The sequence below is a fragment of the Anas platyrhynchos genome, chromosome 37 (assembly GCF_047663525.1).
Source record: "Anas platyrhynchos isolate ZD024472 breed Pekin duck chromosome 37, IASCAAS_PekinDuck_T2T, whole genome shotgun sequence".
NCBI classification, from domain to species: domain Eukaryota; kingdom Metazoa; phylum Chordata; class Aves; order Anseriformes; family Anatidae; genus Anas; species Anas platyrhynchos.
The window spans coordinates 4,231,028-4,245,504 of NC_092625.1; the positions used below are offsets into that span (position 1 = coordinate 4,231,028).

The 14,477-nt window shown below is 40.0% G+C and overlaps 2 protein-coding genes across 2 annotated transcripts in view; one reads left to right on the plus strand and one right to left on the minus strand.

Moving 5' to 3' along the window:
• Positions 1 to 14,477, minus strand: part of LOC140001082 (ATPase family AAA domain-containing protein 2-like) — a 21,452-nt gene continuing 6,975 nt past the window's right edge. The window contains exons 7-21 of the mRNA XM_072032223.1: positions 12,809 to 12,983; positions 12,349 to 12,437; positions 11,854 to 12,013; positions 10,919 to 11,009; positions 10,177 to 10,491; positions 9,740 to 9,866; positions 8,579 to 8,762; positions 7,372 to 7,605; positions 5,723 to 5,929; positions 4,420 to 4,579; positions 3,952 to 4,065; positions 3,706 to 3,855; positions 2,388 to 2,636; positions 1,569 to 1,702; positions 1 to 274 (exon numbers count right to left, since the gene is read on the minus strand). Coding sequence (XP_071888324.1) covers positions 227 to 274; positions 1,569 to 1,702; positions 2,388 to 2,636; positions 3,706 to 3,855; positions 3,952 to 4,065; positions 4,420 to 4,579; positions 5,723 to 5,929; positions 7,372 to 7,605; positions 8,579 to 8,762; positions 9,740 to 9,866; positions 10,177 to 10,491; positions 10,919 to 11,009; positions 11,854 to 12,013; positions 12,349 to 12,437; positions 12,809 to 12,983 — 2,437 coding nt within the window. The 3' untranslated portion in view covers positions 1 to 226. The remainder of the gene's footprint in view (positions 275 to 1,568; positions 1,703 to 2,387; positions 2,637 to 3,705; positions 3,856 to 3,951; positions 4,066 to 4,419; positions 4,580 to 5,722; positions 5,930 to 7,371; positions 7,606 to 8,578; positions 8,763 to 9,739; positions 9,867 to 10,176; positions 10,492 to 10,918; positions 11,010 to 11,853; positions 12,014 to 12,348; positions 12,438 to 12,808; positions 12,984 to 14,477) is intronic.
• Positions 13,673 to 14,477, plus strand: part of LOC113841786 (protein N-terminal glutamine amidohydrolase) — a 16,427-nt gene continuing 15,622 nt past the window's right edge. Inside the window, exon 1 of the mRNA XM_072032301.1 lies at positions 13,673 to 14,353. The gene's annotated coding sequence lies outside the window, so the exon portion shown is untranslated. The remainder of the gene's footprint in view (positions 14,354 to 14,477) is intronic.

A 14,477-nucleotide genomic window follows, 5' to 3' on the forward strand; every position in this document is an offset into this window, starting at 1 on the left:
TGAAAGGGAGAAGTCGTACTGTTGTTGTTGTCTGTGCACAGACACCTAAGCAGTAAAGAGCAATGCTAAACAACCACGATATCCCAGAACACACAAATACTGCGTAACAGTGACAGAAAGCGCTAGAATTCAAAACAAAAATTACCTCCACCAAATCGGTTTTGTCGTAGTCTTCTCTATGGTTGTAAATACACTGATTAATGACGCCATATACTTTTTCCAGGTGTTAAATGTCAAATCCCTTCGTTATCTTAGTGACAAAGCATAACAGTTTCTGAAGACAACAATGGAGCAAAACAACAACTTTAGAATAGTATAAGATCCTTTGAATACGCTCTATATGTTTTCAGAGGTTGAACAGTAACAATACAAGTGACAGCCTACTTTTTCTTACGCTATTAAATAAAATGTGACACTTCAGAGAACAGATTAAATATCCCATAAGATTTCAGCAGGGAAAATATGAGTTAATTTTTCATATTTCAGAGAAAGGAAAGGCTGAAATTTCGGACAATCTTTTACTACTAATCAATCACATCAACGGTTGTAATTGCAAGTCGACTGCTCCCAAAGCAGCAGGGAATGACACGATCCTCTTTGTAGGACAGCTGCTGCCACAGCAAAGCCACTGTTGCATTTCATTAGAGAAGCGTTGCAGCAGCGCGGGGCACTGTAAAAAGGCTGCAGATCTTGTAGATACAGCTGTGCCAGCTGGAAAAGGAAGCACCCTTAGGTGATTACCTTTACCCACGTGTGCCATGCCTACAACTCTGCTGGCAGAACAGATTGCTCAAACGCCCAGAGCAAAGGTGGATTAGTTTGCTCAGTCCTACCTTTAAATTCAGGGGTGGGTAAATAGCAAAGTGACTGCTTGTAGCAATCACCTCTCTCTCACACAGCCATTTCTATTACCAAAGATGCAGAGATGATAATCTCTGGCACAGCAACAGTGACAAGCTAGTGGCAGCACCTTCTTCCACTGCCACAGCTGTCCATTAGCTGTGTGAGCCTGCGAGTATGTAGCTTTAGGGAGCAGCCATACCAAATGGAAATACTACTGCCCCCTGGAAATAATGCTGCTATCATCTAATCAGCAAACTCTGCCTCCCTCGTGTATATATATACACACACACACACTATAAGAACTTCTAATGCTGCACTTTCAAGGAATTTCAGAAAAGTAGTCACTTCTCCATGGCTAGCTAGTTTACGTCAACCTGCTAACTTCAGGTTTAAAATCATCACTGCAAGAAATAAAGATCCTTTTCAGGTTCTTAATACATCAAAGCATGAAAAAAAAATCCCCAAATAAAAGCCCTCAAACCCATCATTAAAATTACAAATCATTAAATGATATCCATAATAGTGCTAGCAGGTTGTCAATGTGGTATTTTAAAATTCAGCAAGGCCTTTTATCTTAAAAATTAGGCAAAGAATCTGTCTCCTAAACTACAGATGACCAGAAGCAAATGGTAGCCTACAGAAATCTACACGAGGTATGGAAACTAAACAGTCACAGTGCATATGTCCTATTTGAGCATCAAAAAAAAAGCTGAAATTAGACATACTTTGAGCTCATAGCGATCCACGATAACTATGTAGTCTGTCTCTGTAGGAACTTGTACAGGGTTCTCATCACTTATCTGTTGCTGGTCTTCTTCCCAAGAATGTTCAGGAGTCACTGCTTGAAATGCCCAGGAATCTGGAAGGACACAAATTTCTTCAGTCAGGTTTCCTGTTTATCTAGAATACAGTCTCAGTGAAGTATCCTGTACCTGCAAAACAGTCTCTCTCTACAAATACAGAGACAGAATTGTTATCGTCTGCACTGAGAAATACTTGGCTTCTCCCTTCTTTCCAGCTAAAGCCACTGCTCCATAAAAAAACAGAAACTAAGACAAAAAAAAGCAAACAAAAATACCCACAAACAAACAAAAAGCACTAATGAAAAGGTTAATAGTGAAAAAAAATAGTCATGTTGCCAATTCAGGTTAGGGAACACATCTTAGAGTACAACATTAGGGCTTAAGTCTCCTATTCCACATGTTACTCTGGATCCACGCATCTTGAAGTGCTGCTTTTTCACCTAAGCTGCTCGTTATTGGAAAGCACCTCGTACAATAAAAGAGTGTCAGTGACTGCCTGCTTTCAGTTAGGTACCATTAGAAAAAAACACACTTTAGAATCAAAAAAACAGCACCTACAGAAACATGTGGGCTAGGCTTGCACAATTAGAGGAGCAACATCGTTATGGAATAAACTGTGTGATGATTTTTGAGAGCTGTAACAGAAAAAATAGAGTGAAATTGAAGGCTAAAGCTAATAAATAGTGCAATCCTCCTCAGCAAGAATAGGGTGCTAAAGGATCTGATGGACTTCTCCCTTACCATTTGAACTTGGATTTCCATTAGTTATAGTTCCCCATCTTGGTGTTGAATATCCACAAAGCTTAGCACTTTCCTTTTCAGTGTTAAGTTTAACTTGACATACGTCAGAAACATGTTTGTCCACAAACTCTTCTCCATCACTATTGTTTTGGTCATCTGTTGGTACTCTGTTCTCTGTATCGAATTGAGAACTCCTCTTTGCTGCAGCACGCGCACAGTTGTTCCTTCTGCGCTTTCTTTCTGACGCACCTACAAAGAGACAGCATAAAAAAATAATCCAAAACATAACCAAAAGAATTCTTTCTTCAAAATCCATTATCTTCATCTTACTCAACTGACAAGGAAAACAAAGGAACTGAGCTACCACTGCCTATATCCCTACATATGCTGAGAAAAGAGTTGAAAGTTAATGGGGTCAGTTTGCTATTAAGATTAAAAACAAGCAAACAAACCACACACACAGCTACGGAATTTCATTCACTAAACAGTCACTTTCAGGATTTTACATGCTGAGGATTCTTACTTTGGATGGGCAGCATTAATACAACGTGAGGTTATTTGACAAAGTCACTGTCTTACTACATGAACTAATACAGATGAACATCATAAAAGCCTCTGGAAATAAGCTCTCCTTCGAGTCTGGTATCAAGCTGAAGACTTCAAAAGCTGAATACGTGTTTGGAAGAGATTAATTAATGAGACAATTTTAAGGGAATATTCAAAGGAGAAAAAACATGAAGACTTATACCTCGTACGCTTCCTGATTTGGTAAACCTTTTGTGAAAAAACAAACTTTGTGGTTTTGCCCAACATTCGTAGTATTCATATAGTATTGCAAAAGGATATGGGTGGAGTCCATGGCAAAATTCCCACTCTCACTAGTTAGACTTCCCTCCTTCAACTGGGAATCACAGTATGAGGTAGCTAAGATTTTAGCATTTGGGGAAGGGAGGGGTGGAGTGGGGGTAAAAATGCCATTTTGCATAATTAAAAACTAGTTAAGTATTCAGAAACTGCCATCCACAACATTTTTTACCTCAAGAATTAGCAATTTAGGGGCGGCTAAATGTCAATTGGGCCATCAAAGTTGTTTTTGTTTGTTTGTTTGTTTGTTTTTTATGTTGTAAACCAACTTTCTTTGAACTTTAATTCATCACTATATTGAATGAATGACCTCTGGATTTCTCTCTCACATTTTGAAGTAAATTTGAAAACAAAATACCTCTGGCATAAAGAGCCAGGCATCAGAGACACCTGTTGCGCCTCAAGAACAGAGAAGGTATGAATGACAAGAGCAGCTGAATAAAATGCAACTTACCATTAGAAATGGGTGTACTGGCATCTACAGGTGCCGCTGTCATCTCCTCATTTTCATTACTCTCTTCCTCTGGTTTGTCGTCTTCAGTAGCAGGGTTCTGCTGTGGTGACTTGGAGTCGTCCCATGGAGACCACGCTGGAGAGGTGCGACCTTGCAATAAAGAATAGATACCAAAGATCTTCGTCGTGCATTTTCAGTTACAAATGCAGAGACAAGTCTTAAAATCCTTAGCGTTAAAGCACGTACCTCTTTTCTCACGAGATTCTTTAATTTGTTCACAAAGTCGTCCAAACTCTGTATCCATTTCGTTCCTCACCATTGAATATGCAGTGTCTTGCAAAACATAGGCTCTGTGACGATCTGAAATTTTACAGACTTTAACTGAATGTTGTCTACCAACCAATGAAACTGTTTTGATCACAGAAAAAAATTGCTTTCTTCATAGGTTGGTTCCAAAAGGTTATCTCAGTGAATATTTTCAGCATAACAACGTAGAAGTTAATTAAACAAAAGCACTAGTTCCTTGGGAACACTTATATCACAATTCCATGCCCAAGTAGCAAAATGGTAAAATAGTTACAATGTGGTAAGAGATGTTCTCTGTGGATGTCCAAAATCATCTAATCCATCTGAAGTCTACTGTTTGAACACAGCATTTATCCATCTATACGTTTGACCGATTTTTTAAACTAGGGCTAAAAAGCACATCCTCACCTGTAGATCTTTGATCCGGGTAGTACTCTAAGGCATTGTTACAGATTAGATCGATGTCCTTCAGATAGTCTCCTGCAGTGAGGTACTGGTGCGAGTCAATTTGAGTCAGAACTGTTAAAAGATCCATCGGCTCTTTAATCCTTGTGGCATAGTCAGGTACCTGCAGATCAAATACAAGCATTCAGAGGTTTTCTTAACCTTGCGCACTGTCTACCAAATTATTCTGAAAACTTTAAATAAACGACTTCCTAAAAACTCTGAACATTTGCGATGCATCAGAAGATGCTGAAATTAACCAGTTTGCTTCTCAAAAATGGAAGGGCTCTTTCAACTGGCATTAGAGCTGCTAGGAGAGGACAACAAGAGGTAGGGCGGTCAGAAGCACGTGCATGGTAGAGAAGAAACACTGAGGGTGGGAGATTCATTTCACTTTGCTTCAGAAAATCACAACAGTGAAAGCTGAGTAAGCCATCCGACATTCTCTTTGTTGTCGACATTGAGGAAAAGGTGCATGCATTGCACCTGTGAAGTACCTATTGCAGGCATCTACTTTAGAATGAGGTAACTGGGCCCAGAGGTGCCGAGTTCTTCCCTCAGACCGTAAGAGGAGCCTAATAACTAGTTCAGATGAGGACATACGTATCTGTCTGGATTTTTCACAGCTCAAGAACCTAGGAGAAAAGGGGAAGAAAAGCCAGTGGATGCCCACATGAAGAGGACTTTGCTGATCCGCAGGTATATTCAAGTTACATCTGTCTTTGAAATATACGCCCCTAGTTTAGACTTATCTAATCAATTAAGGAGAAAAAGGGATCTAAGCAGCCAATTGGAGGAAAAAGAAAACACACTGCACTTATGGTTGATTCCTATTGAGGAGTTCCAGATGAAACAGAGAACAGGATCTCAAAACTTACTTTTACAAACGGCTGCTCCTATTCCTGTTCCCACAGGTACTGACAGTCCAATAAAGGGCTTTAGACTTCATTAAAGTAGTCCTGTAAATACTGTTTGTAATTATAAGGGAGGATCTCTGGGCTTTTCAGTGCTGTGACATGCCTACATACCAAAGCCTTTTCACGAGCAAACTGTGTTGGCATTTGGACTGGCTTTTTAGAATGAAACCAGGGCTTTCAGCGAATAATCCAATAAGAGACGTTTGAGAGTCAGCAGAAGTAAAAGCACTGCCTCTGCTTCTTGCAAAATCCTAATAGCGCAGCCCTAAAAACAAAGTTGAACCTTCCCCAAAACGCTGAGAAATACGAACGCTGAGAAGTTACAGACACACAGATCAGCACTAGTTTACCTTCTGTGGGTCAACGGGCTTTGCAAATTCCCTGAAACGTCTGTCAGTGGCAAGTCTGTGAGTAATGTCCCTCAAGAAAATTCTAAGTTCACGCAAGGTATCCTCCTCTTCCTCCTCCAGCATCCCTACTTCTTCCTCTTGTGGCTTCTGAGGCTCAGCTGGTGGTGCTACAGGCAGGACTTCCAATGTCCGATCAACTTCAATTAATCAGGAAAAATTAGCCAATTTACAGTACTCAAATTCAAGCATATGACAAATTACTGACAGAAAATGACCACCAAAGCAAATCCCAAAGAGCTAGTAACTTCGATAGGAAAGTTTTAGATGTACTTCTTATATCCTCCTCACCCGTTTTCTTTACAGGAGGCTTAGCCACTTGATTTAGAATTAGGTCCTCAAAAAAAGCTGCTCTCTCTGCCCTACCAGGCACCTCAATATTGCACACTTCTCCAAATTCCTTATTAAATAATTTTTGGATCTAAAGCAGAAGGAGGAAAGACATTTCAGATTTAAGGCCACAAAAACTCATCTTCTATTCCAAAAAGACGAGTACCTTTTAAAATTAATAATAACCTGAAGAACACAAACTGAAAAAAGTTATCTTCCTGGCCTTAAACGGCTACATTTTCACAGGCTGGCACGGCAAATTCAAATATCACCTTTAAGAATCACCTGTAGAATTAAAGCTCGGTGAAGGGATTGTACGCTACACTGATAAAGTAATGCCTTTCACCACATCCAACATCGCTTCCTTTGTATTTACTTGCCTTGCTGCATCCTTTACTTAGAACCTTTATGGCTATAGAGGGAAGAGAAAGGCTTCAGCAGACAAGTGAGGGCTTTTTGCTGAGTTTTTATTTCTCTACCAAAAGGTGTCTGAAGTAGCTAGTACCTCTACGTCTTCCTCCATTTTCAATTTCTAGTATTAAAAGGTAGGTAAGGAATTTCACTACTTATTTTAGAAGGAATTTAGAACCTGCACAAAAACTTCTGTGGGAACTCAAGCACTTTCAAAGCAGTTGATAATAAACACGTCTAGGTAAGACCCGTTCTCTTCCCCCAATAACTGAGACAAAATAATCAGAACGAGAACAGCGTGTTCCTGTTTTGGGCACCTTCCCTTAATGTAAACTCTCAGAAGTCAATGAAGTTCTGCATGTACTTTTTTTACTACAGTTTATTTAGGAATACAACTAGAATTCCATTCCAAAGTTACTTGAGCAGAAATTGGAACTCAGCTTTCCAGCTTGGAAAGCTTTGGCCTATATGAAGAAAGAAACTGATTTTTTTTTTTTTTTAATCAAAGTGTTTCAATTCTCTACTAAATTGCATTATTAGCAGTTTACCCAACATAGCATGGAATGACAGACTGTCAGAAGAAGTCTCTTCAGTAAAGACATCCTCTTGTCATTTCAAGCACTGCATATTCTTGACTGAACCACTTTGTAGCCACCGGAATTATTGTATTAATTTATTATTTGCATGCGTGAGAAGGGGGTGAAAGTCACTTGCTTGACTCAGAAAAAACTTTAAGCAGATGCTTTCACAGTATTCCTTTTCTCTAAGCAAATTTTAAGTGATTTGTTAGGGTGCCTGAGTAATAACAGTATGCATTTAACAGCACAGCATTTTGATGCTGGAAGCATTCAAAAATTACAAGAAACTGAAGAAATAGTAAGAAAAGTATTGAAAAACACCTCTTCTGGGAGATCTGAGTGACGTACATCAGACGTAGCAAGCAGCAAAACTGGCGAAAATGCTGGAATGTTACGTAGTAGAGTTAGAAAAGTAAGTTTCAAGGCAGGTCCAGCGTTGTCCCACCATAAATGGATATCTGGGACATAACTTATGCTTGGTGCTGTCTTCTGAGCATTTCGGATCAGCTAGTGAAAAGGAAAGCTTGGGTAAGAAAACTAAAACACGGAGAATAACCTGTTAATACATAGCTACATAGCCATCTGACTGCCCCATGAAATGAAACTATGTGAACAGAGTGGCAAGCATCCTTTCACATAAGGAATTTCTCTGGGCACCCTTTCAGATTATCAGTATTCGGAGAACTCTAGTCAGAAGATGGGAAGGATATATTCAGGCAGTGGCTAGACACCGTAGCTATATGGCCACAGCCACAATCATCGCATAACAAAGAAAGGAAATGTCCCTCTTTTGGGACACATCAGTATTCAGTAGTGTAACATGCCTGTTCTTACTTGTATAGCTCTCAAATGTTTCCACTAAAGGTAAAAATATTTTAAGGTAGTGATGCCAAACAGTAAAATGGATTTCCTGCCTAAAAGTAAAAACACCAAATCTGTTCATTTTTTCTAGCTAAAACCACATCAGCGTGTTAATGCTTTTATTGCACACACTGCAACAGCACAAGTTGTGTATGTCCGTGTGAAAACAAAATAAACAGAAGCCCCAAACCTTGGTTGCCTTACTAATATAATTTAAAAGAAGGCTACAAAAAGTAGCCGACATGCAGTCTGGTACAGAGCCATCTACTGGGAGCACACAGTCTTAGGAGGCAATGAGAACTACTTTCTGGATCCCAGGGAGATGAGCAGCATTTCTTTCCACAAAGAGATGTTCATTAGCAATACCGCCCAGCTTCCTGAGCTGCTAGCAACATCCTCACTGTAAAATTGGGTATGGAAAACGTGGACATGTACAACATCCAGATTGTTTGTGGTGCTGTCTAAAAGAAAAGGGGATTTTCAGACAGAAGCAAACATCCCAGCACATTAAAAGAAGGCCACCTCCATTACCAATGAATTTTGCTCACCTTACTTGCAACTCGATTGATCCTCTACATACAGTCAGTGAATCCGATGAGAATAAAAAGAAAAAAGGTACCTGTCCGCAGATTTCTTCTGGCGGTGCAATGTTTGTAAGCAGAACAGAAAGGTCCAGGGTGTGAACGGGAAACTTCTCCAAAGCGTGCAACACCACGGGTGCCACGTAAGAAACCTGGCCGTACCCTTCTTTTCCTACTATTAGCAGACGGGGCCGGCGTGATGTTGGTTCGCAGAAAGCACTCCTAGAACAAGAGTTAAGAAAACAAGCTTATAAATGAGGTGCTGAATAGACACACAGATGTTCCAAGTACTTTTCCTATAGATTTTCTTTTCCCTCCCCAAATAATCCCAATGGCAGTGGTACATTAAATACATGTAAGATTTCCAGTTAAGTTATTCAGTCATTCCAATTGTTTCATCTTCTTCCCTTGTGTTTCCTATTCTTTACTAAACCAAGACTGCAAATTAATATCCCTGCAATCTTGCCTTACTACTAGGAAATAAATTTGCAATGAGCATTTGTTTCCCCACTACAGTCAGGCTGTACCTTTGCTGGCTTAAATCAAAGATGCTAGAGACTTAGCCTTGCTCTAGAGGACAGAAAATCTTCTGGACAGCACAGCAATAGAAACTGAGAAAAATAACTGATCCAGCTGCGACAACATGATCTAACTTTCCAACCGTGGGCTTGCATGACTTCCATACTAAAATACCACAAGATTAACACAACTTGGTGGCTTAACAAATAAAGACACCATTCAAATTTTTCTCAAGGTGTTTTAACAAGCCATTTCTCAGTGTTCTTTCTACTACAAAATTCACTACTGGTTTAACAATCCTGGAAAACAGAAGGGCAAAAGGTGGCAACACAAACCCCTAAAGTTGGGGTACTTTTAGCTAAAAGGACAGATAGGACATGTATGCGGTCTTGAGTCTTTCAAAGAATGCCATGGATTAAGTCAACGTGTTCTGGTAGTCTACGGATCACTTTGGCTTAGGAAGAGAAGCCTGGGCATTTCAATTGGGTCATTCAGAGCAACTTCATTACAACTTTAGTCCCTTCACCCTTTCTTCTTGTGAATACCAAGCACCCCTTCTACACACTAACTTGATGTTACCCCTTCGTCTACCACCCCTCACACTTTTAACAGCTGGAACTGTTTACAAAGACTCATCAGACCTGAGAATTTAAACATAACAGGGATCTATCTTTCTTTACCTGCTGAAACAGAGGAGTTTTTTCTCCGGTCCGTCAGGCATTCCATCTTTGAATTCATCTCCGGAAACCAAGGATGCATCGTCATCACTGTTGAACATACCATCTTGTAAAATAGGATTTAAATGGTCTGAAAGGCAAAAGAGGTTTGTTAACTTCCCTGAATAGCCTTTGTCTCTTTCTCTTACATTAATACAGCTTCTAAATCAGTGCCAAAACCCTTTCTTCATTTGAGAGCACACACTGAAAGCTATTTCCTAGAGTTCATCCCACCACAGATCTAAGCAGATGGCACAAGGCCCTACAAAGCTGTACCAAGTCCCACTGATGTGTACGTATAAGGTACGCTACTCTTGGTGATTTTTTTCTCTCCCTTAGAATAAAGGAGCTTACGAACAATCTTTAGCAGAATTATAAAGAAGTGGATGCTGTGGTTATACCTTGCTGTCGGTCCTCCTTTAGCACTAGCTGTGCCTGCGGGAAGATCTTCTGCACAACTTGTAAAATATTCGCTACTGATCTTTTAAAAAGTGGCTTGAAAATGGGTGATAGTGCTTGTACGGGTGAAGCCTCGATCCTGTTTGATGCCGGAACAACCTTCTTCGGAGCCATGAAAAAGTCCTTTGCTTTTATTTTAATAGAATTAACGTCTAGTTGCAATTTCTCCCTACTTGCATAAATCTGAGGATAGCATCGGCGCAGAGAGCACAGAGCAGCTTCAGTACATAGGGATTTGATATCTGCACCACAGTATCCTAACAAACAAAAATCAAACGTTACATCAGTCAAGGCCCAGGTTTACAACATGCAACATTTAAAGAATTTGTCATGTCAAAACCAAACAGGTTAACAGGGAATTCAAAGTGCTACCGCTCTGCAGGGAAGTTTCATGTTGCTCACTGCCTGATATCCTGCGCTTATGCAGCTGAAGCAGACTCCTCATCAAAAACTATACTCTTGAGGCAGATGCCCCAGAACCATTTAATGTTCTCAGACAACAAGAGGAACGACAACAAAGAGTAAATAGATGAAAGCATCTAACTCTGATTGCTATGAAGGCGTGCCAGCTGCCTCGTTGACTAGTTGTGCAGCAAGGCACAAGAGCTTGGGTACTGCCTGGTACAAGCTAAGGTTCTTTACAACTTGGTCACAAGCAAGAATCCATTTTGGTTTCAGTCTTACCAATGCATTTCTCAGCTAGTTCATCAAGCAACATGTCCGGTGGCTTAGGGGTCCAGTCACGAGTATGAATCTTGAAAATTTCTTTTCTAGCCTGGAAGCAAAATCATTGCATTTTAGCTTGTCTCAAGTTTTCCTTAAAAATACCAACAAGAAACAAACAAACAAAAAAACCAAAACAGTCCTCCCTCAAAACCCCTCATCTACTAATACGCTTTTCTTACTTGCTCAACTTTCAAGTATTTTACAGTTATTTAATATACACTCTGCATTGTCAACCAGGAAATTGAATATTTCTTATTTGTTACACTGGACTTTTTTCTAGGAACCTACAGTGAAAGAAAAGGCATTTATAGCTTCAATAACAAGTTTCCAAACTACGAGACCTAAAGACCCAGAGGAAAATACTGCAATGAAAAATTTATCCAGAAACATTTCTTTGTTGTCCAAAAAACTTCTCTAAAATTTAACAAGCTTTCATTGTGACAGTCTCATTACTTCATCACATTTGCTTTTCAGGCAGTAAATTCACAGAAAGCACTTCTGGCACAATGTTTCAAATTGCTACAATTACTATAAAGAAGAAAATAATTATGACTCAAACTACTACCACTGATCTGGGGCACAATCAAATGCACACATGCCCCCTATTCATTCATAAGTGAAGGACTGAGACCAAAAACACAACTTCATGATGAAAGCGCCCAAGTGGACTAAATAATTAAGCAAACAGGTACAACTTTGGGAATGAAAGGTTTGATTACAGAACTAACTACTTGGTGGTATCATCTTGACCATATATATTCAGTACCAGATTTGCCCTCCATGGAACAACGCAGTGTCTCCACATATCACTCTCTTGTTCAAGTTGTCAATTTTTTTTTCCTATAAAGTTGGACTTTGCCATGGTAGCGCTAACGTTGAATTTCAGTTCTCACCTCTTTATTTGGCAAGTTGAAGAGGAACTCTCTGTCAAAGCGTCCTGGTCTTCGTAAAGCAGGATCTATAGAATCCAGTCTGTTGGTAGCTCCGATTACCACGATCTCCCCGCTGTTAACTATGCCGTCCAGAAGCGTCAGAAGAGTTGAAACAATGGAACTAATAGAAAAATATAATTTTTACTTACTGGTTCAGTAAATTTTGTCACATTCCACATGACTTTCTTCCATGAGTAGTCAAAAAGGACAAGCTTTAAGGACAAGACTCATTTTAAGACATAAACAATAGGTAAGTTAACACAGACCACATGCTGATATCAGGCTTAGTAAATTGGTTTCAACTATTGTTTAGAAGCACCTGTTTTGGCATTGAGTTACAAGTTTTCAGGATAAATTAACGTGTTCACAGTAAATTAAACAGGTCATCATCCTTTTTTTTTTTTTTTCATTCCCCAAAGATCAAGCAGATTTTATGTAGGTGCAAAACTGTAATACCTATGAATGTGGTCTTGTTTACTAGAGCGCACAGGAGCGAGACCATCTATCTCGTCAAAGAAAATAATTGAAGGTCGCATCTGATAGGCCTAGCACAAAAACACAGAGTAAAACACCATTATCTAAAGGAAAAATACACAAAAACATCATGGTTGGAATGTCATCTAAACTAGATTTTTCACTTCAGCCTCTGGGACCTCTACTGATAGAGCTACTGGAGTATCTGGCATGACTAACAGAAGACAGCAGTCTGTGTCAACCCACTGTATCCGGGTGACAGGAAGCAAATCGTTCCAGTAGCTCCTACAGCTGACATTCACAGCAGAAACACTGGCATTTCCGTTTCAGTGGGAAAAAAAAAATAACAAAATACAAAAAAAGCAAGTTCTACTTAAAAACGTTGACCACAGAAAATAATGGTTTCAACTCTGACAGAACACACTGTGCATTTCAACCTTACCTGTTCAAATAACACACGAAGTTGGCGTTCTGATTCCCCCACGTATTTTCTCATGCAGTCCGAAGCACTTCTCATAAAAAATGTTATTTTTCTGTCACTTCGGCTATATTCACCGGCAAGTGCACGAGCAACTAGTGTTTTCCCTGTTCCTGGGGGGCCATAAAATAGACAGCCTCTGCAATAAAAAACGATCCAGATAGGAAAAAAAACATCATGATGAGTACCTCCTACAACCATCATCTCTAGAACAAGCGTCTTTCCTAACCAAAACACATCATGTACAAGACAGCAGTAATAGCTGAAGTGTGGGTAGAGTCAGAACAGATAGAAGTTCTGCATTTTTACAACGTTTCACAAGAAAATTCATTTTTTTCACCCAAAGAAATGAATAAGGGGGTAACTCAAGTGTATAAAACCTTCAAAAGAGAGCATACTGTCCCAGAAGGACACTTCCAAAACTGCTGACAAACAGTTTGATCACAGCAAACCGGAGCCAAACAGGCAAACTTCAGCACAGAATCTGAGAATGGGCTGAATGGTGAATCACCACTTCATTCTTCAGTGATAAACTGCATATTCTTGCTTTCATAATATGCAGAATCTGATAGTAAAGCATTTAATGCTCCTCTCAAAAGCATTAAGTTACTGGGTTTGGTCTCTCAGACCATCTATTGCTGATGGCACGTGAGGAAGCCTAAAGCCGGAAGGAAAAGAGATGCCTTAGCACTCAGAGGGAAAAAAAAAAAAGAAAACAAAAGTAGGCAGGAAAAACAATTGGGCTTCCAGGCAACATATTACAATTGACTTCCACTAGATAATCCCTTCTTGCCTACAAACTAATCAAGCTGACTGTGGTGTAAATGCCTGAAGTAACTAGGAAAATAAAACTAACATTCACGTTTTTAAGGAAAAGGTACAGCTTTGAAGAGGCTTTCAGGGTAGGGCATAACTGCATTATCTGAGTGTTCCCTAGGCTCCCAACCTTAGATGCTATCGCGCTGGGGAAACTTGGTGTGCTAGCTCTAAGGAACACCACGGAGCGTGGAGTGGAGTGGAGACACCACGGCTAGGCTCTGTGATCAGGTGGGACCTCGATTGTTCTTGTGCACAAAGCAGCACTTTTTGCCACCCTAAGCCAAAGACCTGTCATGTTTTGACAAATGCTGTACCCTAGTGTACTTTTTGCTCATTATAATATCATTATAATACCAAAACACACCTCCATCCCAAAAGCTACCCGCCTCCAAGGTGCGACCACCCCTCACTGAGCATGCGCTCTGAATTTCTCGGAGCCTATTACTTTAAACGGAGACGGGAAAACTTTACACCAATCATAACTAAGATATGCTTGACTAGAGCCACTCAAGCTCCACCTAAAAGATAGAAAATAATATAAATTGGCCCAAGAGAGAGGGGATGTGAGGGAAGATACCATCGTCAGGGGAGATACCATCCCGAGGACATACAGCATCCTTAGGACCTCCTGACTCCTGGGATCAGTCGACGGGCTGAACCTCTCTTCCCCCCCCATTGGGACGCCTTTGGGTGAGATCTGAATATTTGCTTATAAATCTCTATATAGAGTCTTTGATCCTTTCAACGCGTTTATTTCTAGGCTGTGCACCCATAACACCTATAACACCTGTAACACCTGTAACATCTATACCAT